The sequence below is a fragment of the Musa acuminata genome, chromosome BXJ1-1, assembly GCF_036884655.1.
Source record: "Musa acuminata AAA Group cultivar baxijiao chromosome BXJ1-1, Cavendish_Baxijiao_AAA, whole genome shotgun sequence".
Taxonomy (NCBI): Eukaryota; Viridiplantae; Streptophyta; class Magnoliopsida; order Zingiberales; family Musaceae; genus Musa; species Musa acuminata.
This window is the reverse complement of record NC_088327.1, coordinates 6,102,995-6,117,256: the sequence shown is the minus strand read 5'-3', so window position 1 is coordinate 6,117,256 and position 14,262 is coordinate 6,102,995. Positions and strand designations below refer to the sequence as shown.

Sequence of the window (14,262 nt, the reverse complement as noted above, 5' to 3'; positions counted from 1 at the left end):
AGGTTGCTTGGTCGTCCGTCCTATTTGACTCTGTCATTTCCGCCTTTCCAACATATAGACCAAATCTGTAAACATCTATCAAATGCATCACTTCTTTCGTATCAATCAAACTGATATTACTCTTAGTTCCAGTCAGGTGAAGTGGGCGTACGAGATTAATGTTGCACAAAACCTGGCAACTTAGGATCTCAAACTCCGTTAACACGTCAAAAAGTATTAACGGAACGAGTCTCTCATCATTAATTGAGCCAACTTATCATATCAGAACGTGATCCACCAAGTCTGCATGACTGTTGCACTAGCAGGCCGTCCTCTGTAGCTGAATTGACTACAGAGAAACTTCACCACACGTCACGGACGTCGTCATCTTCGTTGCCGGCCAATAACTCGCAGCGAAGGAAACGTGGGTGCGTGGTGAGAGGCTGCTCGTTCGATTTCAACGTTTGGAAAGTCAAAGATAGTTAACTCTTTTACTCCGTATAGCACGACCGACACGCGACCTCAGACGAGTCGTGGCGCTCAAGTTTGAGACTCATGACCTTTGACGCCAACACCCAATTCCTCAGCTCGAAGCTTGCTTCTTTTGTTTCTTTGATTATTTTAATTTGGTTCTTTTAATATAAGTAGTCCTGTGAGAACATGAGATGGTTGATATGCGTGTCTTTAAATTAATGGGCAAATATCCGGAGAAGGACCTAAGTGTATAATTGGAAGTTGATTCTTTAGTCAAACCGGTCGATCAAATGCCCAATTTGTATTTGAAGCACACCCAAATTTTCTATTACGTAAAATCACTATAATCAAACCGGTTTTACTGAATTGGATGGGCTGATATGCAAAGAATTACTCTGTAATTTCACACTTATTATGAAAAATAAGAGGTTTAATCTAAAAAAATAATAAAAAATAAAAATTCCGAGGCTCTCTAAGAGTTAAATCGCTGTTGGATTTTTTGGAGGCACAAAATCTTCTTAATCACAATAAAGTTAATGGCGTACAGCACGCGATACGAATGACGTCAGCCGATCCTTCCTGCCTTAGCGGGCATCATTTCTAGAAGCACATGCGGTTGTTCGTGAGTGCGAGCGCGCGCCACAGAGAGGAAGGCGACGAGGTGGCGGCGATGCCTCTAATAATTCAAACTCTTAACCTAACCCATTCAAATACTTCGGTCTCATGACAGCGACGCCATGATGCCCCACGTGACCCACCTCATCATCTCTATATAACGTCCCTCTCTCCAACGGAACCGAAGGACTTCAGACACCGCCTTCTTATCTGGTCTCTGCCTTCCCTCCCTCGCGTGTTCTTGTTGTCGTTCCGTTACCAACAGAAGAGAAGCTTAAACGAGAGAGAGAGAGAGAGAGAGAGAGAGAGAGAGAGAATGGAGGCGACGGAGGTGAACAGGATCGGGAGCATGAGAAGGAATAGTTCGATTTGGAGAAGGGGCAACGAGAGCATCTTCTCCGCGTCGTCACGGGAGGAGGACGACGAGGAGGCCCTCAAATGGGCGGCCCTGGAGAAGCTGCCTACCTTCGACCGCCTGCGACGTGGCATCTTGGCTCTCCCCGAGGGCAGTCAACGCCTGCAGGAGGTCGACGTCCAGCAGCTCGGTTTCCGGGAGAGGAAGGCCCTCCTCGAGCGCCTCGTCCGCGTCACCGACGAGGACAACGAGCGTTTCTTGCTCAAGCTCAAGGACCGGGTCGACCGGTGAGGACATGACCCTCTTCATCTCCAACTCCTCCTCCAATTCCCTTGCCGTGCCCTAACATCTTGTTTCTGCTTCGGGGTCTTCGTTTGGTTGTGTTCAATTGTAGAGTTGGGATCGATCTGCCCACCATTGAAGTGCGGTTCGAGCACCTCAACATCCAAGCAGAGGCCCATGTCGGCAGCAGAGGACTGCCTACCATTCTCAATTCCGCTCTTAACACGCTGGAGGTACAGTCCATCTTTACTTTCAAGATTTGAGTTGTCCAAGGGGCAAACTAAGATTATGCTTATATACTACAACGAAAAATGAAACAGAGCATCGCGAATTACTTGCATATACTACCGAGTAGGAAGAGGCCTTTGTCCATCCTTCATGATGTCAGTGGAATCATCAAACCTCGCAGGTAGGAGGCTCCCTTTTCCTCTTTGAACGACCCAATCTGGTTTTGAGTTCTGCATCTGACCAGATACTAAAGCCTTCAACTTGATCACCAGGATGACTTTGCTCTTAGGCCCTCCTGGATCCGGCAAAACTACGCTGTTGTTGGCTTTGGCTGGAAAACTGAGCTCCGATCTCAAGGTAAAGGGAGACTCTTTGTTGTCCCTCATTTCCACTCACGATTCGTGGATCTGATTCGTGTATCTGGAAACAATCACAGGCCACCGGAAAAACGACCTACAACGGCCACGAAATGAACGAATTTGTGCCGCAGCGAACAGCGGCATATATCAGCCAGCATGACCTTCACATCGGGGAGATGACAGTCCGGGAAACGCTAGCTTTCTCAGCGAGGTGCCAAGGAGTTGGTACTCGTTATGGTAAGCATGATCATGAAAGGCTTGCTATATTTTGCTACTTTTCACAAGCTGTCAATTGATCCCAAATGAATTGGTTTTATGAATGCAACACAGAGATGTTGACTGAGCTAGCAAGGAGAGAAAAGGAAGCAAACATCAAGCCAGATCCTGACATAGATGTCTTCATGAAGGTGAAATCAATCTCTGTACTTGCTTTTCCTTTGTTCCCCTTTCCCCCCACATACTCGTCCTACTGATTCCAGCTAAAAGTTTGGTGCAAGATCAGAACAATTGTTTGTTACGATAATATTTAACTCTGTTTTCTTAATCTCTGACAGGCAGCATCCATGGGAGGACAAGAATCCAATCTGATCACGGATTATGTACTTAAGGTACTCTCCATCAGCATAATCATATGCATGAAGATGTTTGTAGATTGATCAAACCTAGTCTTTTGAGCAATCAGGACAATTCACTGGGAAGCAATAGACTGATGTCTTGTTTCTTCTTCAACCTGTCGCAGATCCTAGGACTGGAAGTCTGTTCTGACACCATGGTAGGGGATGAAATGTTGAGAGGTATCTCTGGTGGACAAAAGAAGCGTGTCACAACAGGTATATGATAACCGAGGATATTATCGATGACCACAAACTTTTTCATTTGATGCCTTGTGTATCATGTTTCTCGTGTCCTATTGCCTGACTCCGCTTGCTTCTGGTTCCACCTTTTCGATTGATATAGGTGAAATGCTTGTTGGACCTGCAAGAGCCCTATTCATGGACGAGATATCAACTGGTCTGGACAGCTCAACAACTTTCCAGATAGTAAACTCACTCAGGCAGTCAGTTCACATTCTTGGTGGAACGGCTGTTATTTCCCTTCTGCAGCCTGCGCCAGAGACTTATGAACTTTTCGACGACATTATTCTTCTATCTGATGGCCAGGTTGTGTATCAAGGCCCTCGTGAAAATGTGCTCGAGTTTTTCGAGTCTATGGGCTTCAAGTGCCCAGAGAGGAAGGGTGTTGCGGACTTCCTGCAAGAAGTAGGTTATCCACCAAATGCTCCTACTATTTCCTGTTGTTAACTTTAATTCCTTTGGTATGATACTGAGTCTTGATTTGGGTTCAAAAGGTAACTTCAAGGAAGGATCAGCAACAGTACTGGACACGCCATGATGAACCTTATAGATATGTGCCCGTAAGAGAATTTGCCGATGCATTTCAGTCATTCCATGTTGGTCGGGCTATAGGAGATGAACTTTCTGTCCCATATGATAAGAGCAAGAGCCATCCTGCTGCTCTTACAACTTCTAGATATGGGGTCAGCAAGAAGGAACTATTGAAGGCTAACATTGACAGAGAACTGTTGCTGATGAAGAGGAACTCATTTGTCTACATCTTCAAGGCTACTCAAGTAAGTTAGCTCTACTTTGATCAATTGTTTTTATACCCTAAGCAGTGTTTTATGGATTGCAATTCTTTCTCTACAGCTTACCATCATGGCGCTCATTGCAATGACAGTCTTCCTACGTACTAATATGCACCGGGACTCTGTCACTGAGGGGGGCTTATACATGGGTGCCCTCTTCTTTGGAGTAGTCATGGTCATGTTTAACGGTTTCTCTGAAACTGCCATGACCATTTTAAAACTTCCTGTTTTCTTCAAGCAAAGAGATCTCCTTTTCTATCCTGCATGGTCATATGCAATACCATCATGGATTCTTAAAATTCCAATTTCATTCGCTGAAGTTGCAGTGTGGGTTTTCACAACTTATTATGTCATTGGGTTCGATCCAAATGTTGGAAGGTAAGAATGATTGAATTGACAATTCTTACAAAAATGAACTGTTTGATCCATGATGTAAAATCTCATTCTCATTTCACAAACAGGCTGTTTAAGCAATACATGCTGCTGCTGCTGATAAATCAGATGGCATCTTCACTCTTCCGTTTCATTGGGGCAGTAGGTAGGAACATGATAGTTGCAAATACCTTTGGATCTTTCGCACTTCTCATCCTTCTTGTTCTGGGTGGCTTCATTCTTTCACGAGGTAAGTAATGATTCCTTGCTTTGCTTCACATTAGACTTGGAAACAAGCCTCTACATATCAACAGCTCATTTATTGTGACAATTATGGAATAAATGAAATGTCCTTCTCTGGCAGATCAAGTGAAGAAATGGTGGATTTGGGGATACTGGATCTCACCCCTGATGTACGCACAGAATTCCATATCAGTAAATGAATTTTTAGGTCACAGCTGGCAACATGTGAGGACATTACTTTTGCAGAGATGAAGAAAGTGCTATTTCTCAAGCAAAAAGTAGTTTAACATTTTTGATGATTCTTCTGCTGCAGAGTCTTCCAAATTCAAGTGAGCCACTGGGAGTGTCAGTCTTGAAGTCACGAGGAGTCTTTCCTGAAGCAAAATGGTATTGGATTGGATTTGGGGCATTGATTGGTTATATATTGCTGTTCAATGCTCTTTTCTCTGTGGCTCTTACTTATCTCAAACGTGAGTATACTTTTCCATCATCTTAGCGAGAGACATCTAGTATTTTGTGACTTCAGTTTCTGAATTGAGAGCTAAGTTCTGATCATCTATGTTATAATTACAGCATTTGGTAAGTCCCAGCCACCTGTATCTGAAGAGACGTTGAAGGAAAAACATGCCAATCTGACTGGAGAAGTGTCTGAGCAATCATCCAGAGGGAGGAACTCTGTCGATCATTCTCAATCCAAGAGTAAGTCCTATCAACATGTTAGTCTTATGCTGCATTTTCCTGGACAATCTCATCAAGTTGAAGCTTTATCTGCAGAAGGTGCTGATGGATTGAGGAGGGATGGTACCTCATCAGGTTCCATGAATGTGGCTATTGATCAGAACAAAAAGGGAATGGTCCTTCCATTCACTCCACTATCCATTACCTTTGACAATATACGATACTCTGTGGACATGCCACAGGTAACTTTTCTGACATCACGTACCATATCTTTTATATGTTATAGGCACATCTGACTCCATGCGCTCCTTTTATAATATGATGGACATTTAGGAAATGAAAGATCAAGGTGTGGTTGAAGACCGTTTGGAACTCCTGAAGGGGATAAGTGGATCTTTCAGGCCAGGGGTGCTTACAGCTCTAATGGGTGTAAGTGGAGCTGGTAAAACAACACTGATGGACGTATTGGCTGGGAGAAAAACAGGTGGATACATAGAAGGAAACATTACAATATCTGGCTACCCCAAGAAGCAGGAGACTTTTGCTCGTGTATCAGGCTACTGTGAGCAGAATGATATCCACTCTCCTCACGTGACAGTCTATGAGTCTCTCGTCTATTCTGCATGGCTTCGGTTGCCTGCTGAGGTCAACTCTGCAACAAGGAAGGTCTGTTGGAAGGATACATTGACCGATTCATATATTCTTCAAGATTGGTCCTTGCAAAGTCTGATTAAATAACTATTTCTTGCAGATGTTCGTTGATGAGGTCATGGAGCTTGTAGAGCTGACACCACTGAGGGATGCACTCGTTGGATTGCCAGGAGTAAATGGGCTATCGACCGAGCAACGAAAGAGGCTGACCATTGCTGTGGAGCTTGTTGCTAACCCATCTATCATATTCATGGATGAACCAACATCTGGACTTGACGCAAGGGCTGCGGCCATCGTTATGAGAACTGTGAGGAACACAGTGGACACCGGGAGGACTGTGGTGTGTACTATTCACCAGCCTAGCATTGACATTTTTGAAGCATTTGATGAGGTGAGAAAAACTTTCGGGTTAATTATCTTGCAAAATTTTGGTATATTTCATGTGTAAATAATTTGTGGTTTTAAAATTTTCTTTTCTGTTTGCTTGTAGCTCTTTCTAATGAAGCGAGGTGGAGAAGAGATATATGTCGGTCCACTAGGTCACAATTCTTGCCATCTGATAAATTATTTTGAGGTGAGAATACAGAATGTTACTATTTATACAATTCAGTTGAACAGTACAACTGATCATTTCACCAACTGTGTTCGCCAGGGTATCAATGGTGTCAGTAAGATAAAAGATGGATATAACCCTGCAACATGGATGTTGGAAGTGAGTTCACAGGCACAAGAAGACATTCTGGGGGTGAACTTCAGTGAAATATACAAGAATTCTGAGCTTTATCAGTGAGTGTCCTACTTGTCCCTCTAATGTTCCTTCAAGTTCATTTTGCTTGCATGTCTGATATAAGTGCATTCTGCAATATAGGAGAAACAAGGATTTGATAAAGGAACTAAGTACACCTCCTCCCGGATCAAGTGACCTTTACTTCCCAACCCAGTATTCTCAATCTTTACTTGTACAATGCATGGCGTGCCTATGGAAACAGCACTTATCATACTGGCGGAATCCTCCATACACTGCAGTGAGGTTTTTCTTCACATTGATCATCGCTTTGCTGTTTGGAACTATTTTCTGGGACCTTGGAACCAAAAGGTACATCCTTCTTGAAGTTCTACAAGTACAAAAATATCTTTCTTCATACCTGAACTTCGAAATGTACTTGATCAAAGTGATTCGAAAAGAATTCTAATGGAACCTCAAACTGCAGGGACACAAAACAAGACCTGTTGAATGCAATGGGTTCAATGTATGCTGCTGTCTTATTCATTGGGGTACAAAACTCTTCATCTGTTCAGCCAGTTGTGGCAATTGAACGTACTGTCTTCTACAGGGAGAGAGCTGCTGGAATGTATTCAGCTGTGCCATACGCGTTCGGACAAGTAATTTTCTCAAATCTACCTAACTGCAAGAAAAAGAAAAAAAAAACTCATAGTTGTAGAAAATACATAATTCTCTTGAGCAAGCACATATACGTTTATATATTTTGTCTAATTACAATGTTCCATCGGCAGGTTGCAATTGAAATTCCCTATATATTGGTCCAGGCATTGTTATATGGTGTGATTGTGTATGCAATGATCGGATTTGAATGGACTGCTGCTAAATTCTTCTGGTACATGTTCTTCATGTACTTCACACTCCTCTACTTCACATTTTACGGGATGATGGCAGTCGGTTTGACTCCCAACTACAACATCGCGTCAATTGTCTCTGCCGCCTTCTATGCCATATGGAACCTTTTCTCTGGGTTCATTATTCCAAGACCTGTAAGTTAAAAACTCCATTACTTGATCTTTGAAGAATTGCTTGCTTATTGCAAGACATCCTCTTATTATCAGCTTGGCTTGTCTACAGAGAATCCCGGTGTGGTGGAGATGGTATTACTGGATATGCCCCGTGGCCTGGACCTTGTATGGATTGGTTGCTTCGCAGTTTGGTGATATACAGACTCGATTTGCTTCTGACGAGTCCGGTGAGCCCGGTGAGATTGTGGCCGATTTTGTGAGGAACTATTTTGGATTCAAACATAGCTTCTTGGGGGTGGTTGCCGTGGTAGTGGTCGCATTCCCGGTGCTTTTCGCTTTCCTCTTCGCCTTTTCGATAAAGACACTCAACTTCCAAAAGAGATGAAGATGGATTGGGAGAGAGAACAAAAACCTGCTTTCTCAATCAAACCAAATTATTTGTCGGTGTGGAGTGATGATTCAGGAGGATAAAACTACAGCCTTACTCAAAACCTGCACATTTGCATCACAATTCGACTATTTGCCTTTTGTACTTGCGAGATATTCGTTCTTGTGTTATGAATTTTTCTTTTTTTCTTTCACGAAAAATGTAAAACATATTGAATTTATTATTTGTTTATGTACTGAATATGACTTACTAATGAAAAAAAAGTCATGTGATGACTTTGTGAGTTGATTTACCATAAAGACTTCAGACCGTCCAAATGTGCAGCAGGCCATCATAGTTCGACAGCCCCTTCCATATAGCGCAATTCTCCTGTCAGGAAAACAAACAGCTTCAGCGATGCTACTAAAAGCCACTCTGTTTGCAGCTTAGAAGAGCCAATCTACTGAAATATCAAATTAAATTTTATTATTGGATTAGAGATTGATGATGCATTGAAGGTTTTAGTTTGAGCGTCTCTGTCTTCCCCTCTGTCATTCTTCTCTATGATTAACATCATCTTCTCAAATAATTTTCTAACACAAGAGGCAAAGAGATTAACATTAACAATCAACTGATTTAGTTAAATATTTTCATTTAAACTAAATTTCTAAAAAAAAAATAACCATATGATTTATCTAAACCAAGTATTATATTACTTACATTTAAATTTAAAAAAAAAACTAAGATTTATATGAATCTATGAATGAAGAATGATCGGAGCCACTGCACGACACTTTCGCTCGTAATAAAAAGTATTCGATTCGGTTAGGGAGGGGTACGAAGCTATCTCTCGTCATCCATCATTTGCCATTGTGCAAAACAAAAGGGATAATAGTTGTTTGCTCCATCTCTCACCTATCTTTGTTGCTGCTACCAACCTCCTATGCATATTAAGAAGCGATGAGATTATAGGTTGATCATCTATCTGTGGTGGAAAATCATTCTTGATATTGATATGAAATATCATGTTAGTTAATTATCATCCGACACATAATCGATATGTGATGTCTAGAAAACGAGGATACGACGAAGATCAACCTATGGATGAAGATCCAAAGCAAATAATCATAAGTTTCTTTCTTGACCTTCGATGAAAAAAAGATAATCATAAACTTCTTTTTTTTGTCTTTTATCATCAGGTATGAATATTCATCTTTAACATTATAAAATGGAACAAACTTATTATCGAGATATTTTTTTAGAAGACCATGTATTTGTACTTATACACCTCGGATTCCTAACTTGCGCGTTGTAAGGATCGACTCGAGAAACCTCTCTCGATCTTGATCTTCGTAGATGACACCTTGGAAGCTCGACGTTTCTACCTTGGAGATACCTTAGATAACCCTATGCATACGGGTCCATACCACATTGGGTTGATTAAAATGTCAACGACATTCTCTCTTAACATATATGATTTTTTTTTTACAAAAAATATTGTAAAAACTCTTAGAAGAAGTGAGGTGAATCCTACCGAGTTAGACATAGCTGTGCTAGAAGAATTTATGATGATGCCTAAAAAAAAGCTTTAAATTAGGAAATCAATAAAAAAAAAGGTGTCAAGAATATGCTCGATGGAGTCCTTCGTTTAGTAGGTTGACTTTTTCCTCTTCCTTGTTGTACCGTCTCTTTTAAGACCTTAGTTCTCCTTTGCTTTCAAAAGCAAATTTAGTTTGTAGAGCTTGCTCTAAGTCATTTCTTATCTTTTTTTATAAGTTTTTGTTTATGTGCTCGAAAAGAACACATCAATTGTTCTAATGTTCTAAATCTTTGGATTCTTAAATTCCTACCATATTAAAATCAAACTTGGAACCAAAAATCTTAAAATTTCTTTATTACTCTCTGATCATCGATTTATTCACCATTTCTTCTCATGTAGTGAATAATAGAAATATGACTTTTGAAGCTATCTTGTTATAGGTATCAAATTTATTCATCATTTTTTTAAAATCTTATCTACACTATTCCTTTGATATTTGAATTGTTTCGTTGCTTCTTTATCAATTTATGCTTGTTTCCTTCCACACTTGGTATAATAAAACCATCTTCTATAAGCTCCTATACATCTATGACGCCTAGAAGTGTCTTCATTTGCATACACCATAAATAGTTCTCCTTTGTAAATTGAGGGATTTGTGTTGGGAACACACTCGAGGAAGCCATGGGTTAACTTGACTTTAATACTAATTGAAGGAATAAAAAGAAAAACTAAGAACAAGATAATTTGGACAAGGGAACAGGGGTTTCTCTATCAAAATATATTCACTTGATACAACTCAATTGTTTTCACCACATAGTCTAATACTCACAATAGTGTCTCACATTTAATCTATTAGGAGTGAAATCCAAATTAGATTATTCCCATCTCTTGAACCAAATTCTGATTTGACTTGCTTACTATCATACCATGAACTTCTTGTGGATGTGAACAAGTTTAACACTCCAACATTACTAACAACACCTGCAAGGATTGGCTGAAAAATTCTTTGACTGAGAGAGAGAGAGAGAGAGACAACCTCCTCAAACATTTGTTCAAGTTGCGGGAAGAAGATGATCTTAATTATCCTATCTTGGTGAATAGGATTCAGAATATGTACAAACAATGACAACAATGATACTGAGATTTCTGTCATCTCTGTTTCAGGAGTAATGAATCATGTCTTCCACTGAGGCATCCGTTGAACAACAACCTGCAAAAGCCAGATTAAACGAATATAAGATGATGATAAAGCTGTTGACTGCAGAATTTGCCAAGCAGACACTTGTAGGATCTTAAAACAAGAGAATTCTTGGTATATACAATGAAAAGTTCAGTAAATAGGATTCATCTATAATGTTGTATTCTCACAAAGACAAAATGTCTGCAATTTACATGCCATCATCATCTTAGTTATCGCTAATGGCAATCTTATTTGATGGTTAACAGCTGAATCATGTTATAATATCAAGTGCATACACCATGCAATCAGTGTCTAGTATAAAGAAAATATTGGATGATATCCACTGACATGAAAATGCATCACTCATATGATTACCGGAGAAACTCTGATACCAATTTTCTTCATGAAGAAAACAAGTTGTGGCGAGAAAGTTTCAGTGTCGCGCAATGTTTTTTGCAATATTATGGTTTGCACTTTCACTTACTGGTAATTATATTCACATTCTCCTTGTGGCTAACACCATTATATTCCCTTTTGATTGTTTGAATAGGTCCATGTACAGCCACAAAATGCTCTTACATTTCATATTACAAAAAAGTATGTTCACTTCAACACAAAATTATAATTTCCTACTCCACATGCCACTCTTGTTTATTGTCTCTTCTGCATCTCTACCTCTGCCCCAAACTATCTTCTTCCACATCTGGGAGGAGTCTGCCCTTCTCCCCTCCTTTTCCCTCTTTTTAAGCCCAACCATGTTCATAGTGAAGCACAACCTTACCGCCACTTGTTTCACAGTAAAGAGCTTTTGTGTTCAGTTATAAATTAATACAAGAAGATAGTTATCCGCTACAGAAATCATTTCGTTCTTTTAGCCTATAATAGAAGGATTTTCTATGATAAATAATAACAGAGATTTTAATTAACTAATAGTGACACAGTAACTCAAGGATGTTTTCATCAACCCATTGCTTAGGTCTGATTAACTAGGGGTTGATGGATGTAACGACAAGGGGAAAAATAAGATTACGTCGGGAAACACGGTGTGCAGTGTATGATAATCAATAAGGGAAAACATAGGGGACATACTGAAATTTTCTATGAGAAACAAATGTGCTTATAGCTCATGCAGCCATATCAAATGGAGCAAGAGGACGCATATGCTTGAAAAAGGATACAGACATATCCAAGTTAAAGGACACTCTGAAAGCTAAGTAGAAAAAAATTATCAAAGAAAAAGGAAAAAAATGGAACCTAATTGAAAATATAGAGGCACTAACCATTGATGTAAATGCAAATGCAAATGCAGGTAACATTGAAAGAACCAAAAAAACAGAGCTAAGTTTGTCAGGGCTGGTCATGACATAGGAAAAAGGACAGAATGGATTGGAGACTCAGGCAGGCATATGTAGTGCTAAAGAAAAAATAACTATTTAGTATTTGATCACATTCTAATAAAAATTGAACATTTTAAATGAAAGGATTTGTGCAGCTCACCTTGCCCGAGTTCTCCTTATTCCCGACAATAGTTTGACAGGCAAGCCTCCAAGATTCAGGCTTCTGCAGTTGTTAGGAGAAAATATCAATCCATTGTTTTCCAACAAAAGAAAAAGGTAACAAAAACACCAAACAAAATTTTCATTGTGCCAAAAGTCTCATAAGGCACCACAGACTATTATCTCTGTAATTTTCTCGCACACATCGGTGGAAGAGATACAAGAAGACTTGCCTTCTTCAGATACCGTTGCTCAGTTTTTGTTCTCTCATTAAGCAGGTCTTTGCCATCAACAATCTGCAGCATTGTACCAAAGCAAAATAGTAATGATAAAGTGGAGATTAACATGCTCAAGTATTCCAACACTGATGGAAGGCAAAATAATAAGGGGAATGACATACAATGATTCTGTTACCTTTGGTTAAATGTAGCTTAACTATGGTTCTCCTTGACAAGCATGAAAATAATTGTTGGAATAGGATCGCCAGAGATAAACACCCAATGTGAATTCAAGGAACCAAAGAAGAAAAGGTTGCTTGATCATGTCAAGATGGACTAATTTCTTCTACTTGCTTTCTACAAGGCATTTCCTTAATGAATTTTGTTTTCTTTGAGTAAAAGTTCAACATTCACAGTTAGCTTTTGTGAACAGAGCATTGAAGAACTCAAAGGCATGGAGAGCCCTACAAAAGCCAATCCGAATTCACATCAAGCGACAGTTTGGGGGCAGATGTACCTCGACAATGCAAGTACCGCAGCTCCCACCTCCCCCGCAGTTCATCACCTTGCCCTAGTGGAGGCACAGGCGGAAAGGAATCATAGTTAGAAGCGTTTCAGGGGAGGATACATACCGGCGAAAAGGGGTAGAGGAAGATACGTACGTAGGCGGCGTAGAGCTCAATCTTGTTGTCGAGCATAATGTTGCGGAGAAGCTTCTCGCCGCTGACCGCGGACGCCTTGTCCACCGGGTACGCCCCATCGGCTCCAGCTTTCGGCTGCAGCGCACCAGCAAACAGGAGGAATAGCATGCAAGAATTCGAAGGACGAAACAGCACAAGCGGTAGAAAGAGAGGGGAGGGGTGTTACGCCGAGGAACTCGAGCTCGATCTGGGGCTTCGGTGGCTCTTCCGAAGTCGTAGGCGTGGGGTTCGAGGAGGAGGGAGCGGCGGCGTGGGGGATGGAGATGGAGAAGGATGGTTTTCTTCGCGAAGAAGGAGGGTGGACGGAGGAGAAGCGACATGATTGTTGGGAAGGGGCGGGTCGGGGGAATAGAGAGAGGAGAGAGGCCGCGGCAGTCATTTTCTTGCCTGCTTCCTTTGTTGCTTCGTCGTCCAAAAATGTGGGCTAGGATATAAGAAGATGGGCGGCGGCACCACCACAGGCGGGCGACGATGCTGCTGCAATCTGGAGGCTTCACGCATTCGCTTGCGTCATGCTCGTCTCGTTCGGCCGCGGGTGGCGAGGGATTCGCTGGTTCCTCGCAGCAGCAACAGTGGATCACCAGCTGTGGCGGGGGAGCGGCACACGTCCTCAGCAAACACTTGTGGCAGCCGTGTGGCGTGTGGCCGAAACGAGAGCCGCGCGTCCGTCACACCCACCCATTGTCGCCGTTTAGAAAAGAAAATACAAATGTGAATGGAGATTTCCATTCATATTTTAAATATAAATTGATGTTTTAATATTTTTTTTTAAAAAAATATTTAGTCTGGATGTTATATTATAAATATTGATGTTATCTTAGAGACATGTATTAGTATTTGTGAGATGTTAATATAATTTTTTTAAAATTTAAAATATCTTATAAATTTATTTTAAAATAATAAAATTATCATTATATAATAAAAAATTTAATCCTCATGTTTTTCAACTATTCTATCAGCATAATTAATTTGTAGGATCAAATGACACTATATTTTATGACTTGATTAATTTGCATGATCAAATAATCATCAATTTTATGAGAAATTTATATTAATATAACGACATGATTTAGTGAGAAATCATTTATGCCTTCAAATTTTTTTTCAATATTTTTTTTATATTTATTTAG

The 14,262-nt window shown here is 40.5% G+C and overlaps 2 protein-coding genes across 4 annotated transcripts; one reads left to right on the top strand and one right to left on the bottom strand.

Annotated features, from left to right (window-relative positions):
* The first annotated feature begins 1,268 nt into the window (after nt 1–1,268).
* LOC135585639 (ABC transporter G family member 36-like) lies at nt 1,269–8,317 on the top strand. Of its 3 annotated transcripts, XM_065139736.1 has the most exons (24): nt 1,269–1,710; nt 1,818–1,938; nt 2,026–2,114; nt 2,206–2,290; nt 2,370–2,529; nt 2,623–2,699; nt 2,847–2,900; nt 3,032–3,122; nt 3,250–3,551; nt 3,641–3,922; nt 3,999–4,315; nt 4,399–4,559; nt 4,674–4,777; nt 4,866–5,022; nt 5,126–5,251; nt 5,327–5,472; nt 5,564–5,896; nt 5,982–6,272; nt 6,372–6,455; nt 6,534–6,667; nt 6,750–6,977; nt 7,093–7,264; nt 7,397–7,651; nt 7,740–8,317. In XM_065139736.1, the coding sequence occupies exons 1-24, from the start codon at nt 1,385–1,387 to the stop codon at nt 8,013–8,015; spliced, it is 4,371 nt and encodes a 1,456-aa protein (XP_064995808.1). In that variant the 5' UTR covers nt 1,269–1,384; the 3' UTR covers nt 8,016–8,317. The 3 variants fall into 3 exon arrangements, with proteins under 3 accessions (XP_064995808.1, XP_064995686.1, XP_009401798.2); XM_065139614.1 differs by having other exon boundaries at nt 7,093–7,651; XM_009403523.3 differs by having other exon boundaries at nt 5,126–5,472.
* A 2,210-nt stretch (nt 8,318–10,527) lies between these two features.
* On the bottom strand, nt 10,528–13,813 carry LOC135631716 (photosynthetic NDH subunit of subcomplex B 3, chloroplastic-like). The gene is made up of 6 exons (XM_065139528.1): nt 13,299–13,813; nt 13,094–13,207; nt 12,949–13,002; nt 12,447–12,509; nt 12,215–12,277; nt 10,528–10,747 (listed from the first exon to the last, which is right to left on the bottom strand). The coding sequence occupies exons 1-6, from the start codon at nt 13,509–13,511 to the stop codon at nt 10,712–10,714; spliced, it is 543 nt and encodes a 180-aa protein (XP_064995600.1). The 5' UTR covers nt 13,512–13,813; the 3' UTR covers nt 10,528–10,711.
* Nucleotides 13,814–14,262: the final 449 nt, after the last annotated feature.

Bases quoted from the DNA above. Each gene is read 5' to 3' on its own strand.
- LOC135585639 (XM_065139614.1), top strand. From the start codon at position 1,385: ATGGAGGCGACGGAGGTGAACAGGATCGGGAGCATGAGAAGGAATAGT. The intron at 2,115-2,205 runs GTAGGAGGCTCC...CTTGATCACCAG, and splicing joins GGAATCATCAAACCTCGCAG to GATGACTTTGCTCTTAGGCC. The intron at 7,652-7,739 runs GTAAGTTAAAAA...GCTTGTCTACAG, and splicing joins GGTTCATTATTCCAAGACCT to AGAATCCCGGTGTGGTGGAG.
- LOC135631716 (XM_065139528.1), bottom strand. From the start codon at position 13,511: ATGACTGCCGCGGCCTCTCTCCTCTCTCTATTCCCCCGACCCGCCCCT. The intron at 13,208-13,298 runs GTAACACCCCTC...GGTGCGCTGCAG, and splicing joins TCGAGCTCGAGTTCCTCGGC to CCGAAAGCTGGAGCCGATGG. The intron at 12,278-12,446 runs GCAAGTCTTCTT...TAACAACTGCAG, and splicing joins AGCAACGGTATCTGAAGAAG to AAGCCTGAATCTTGGAGGCT.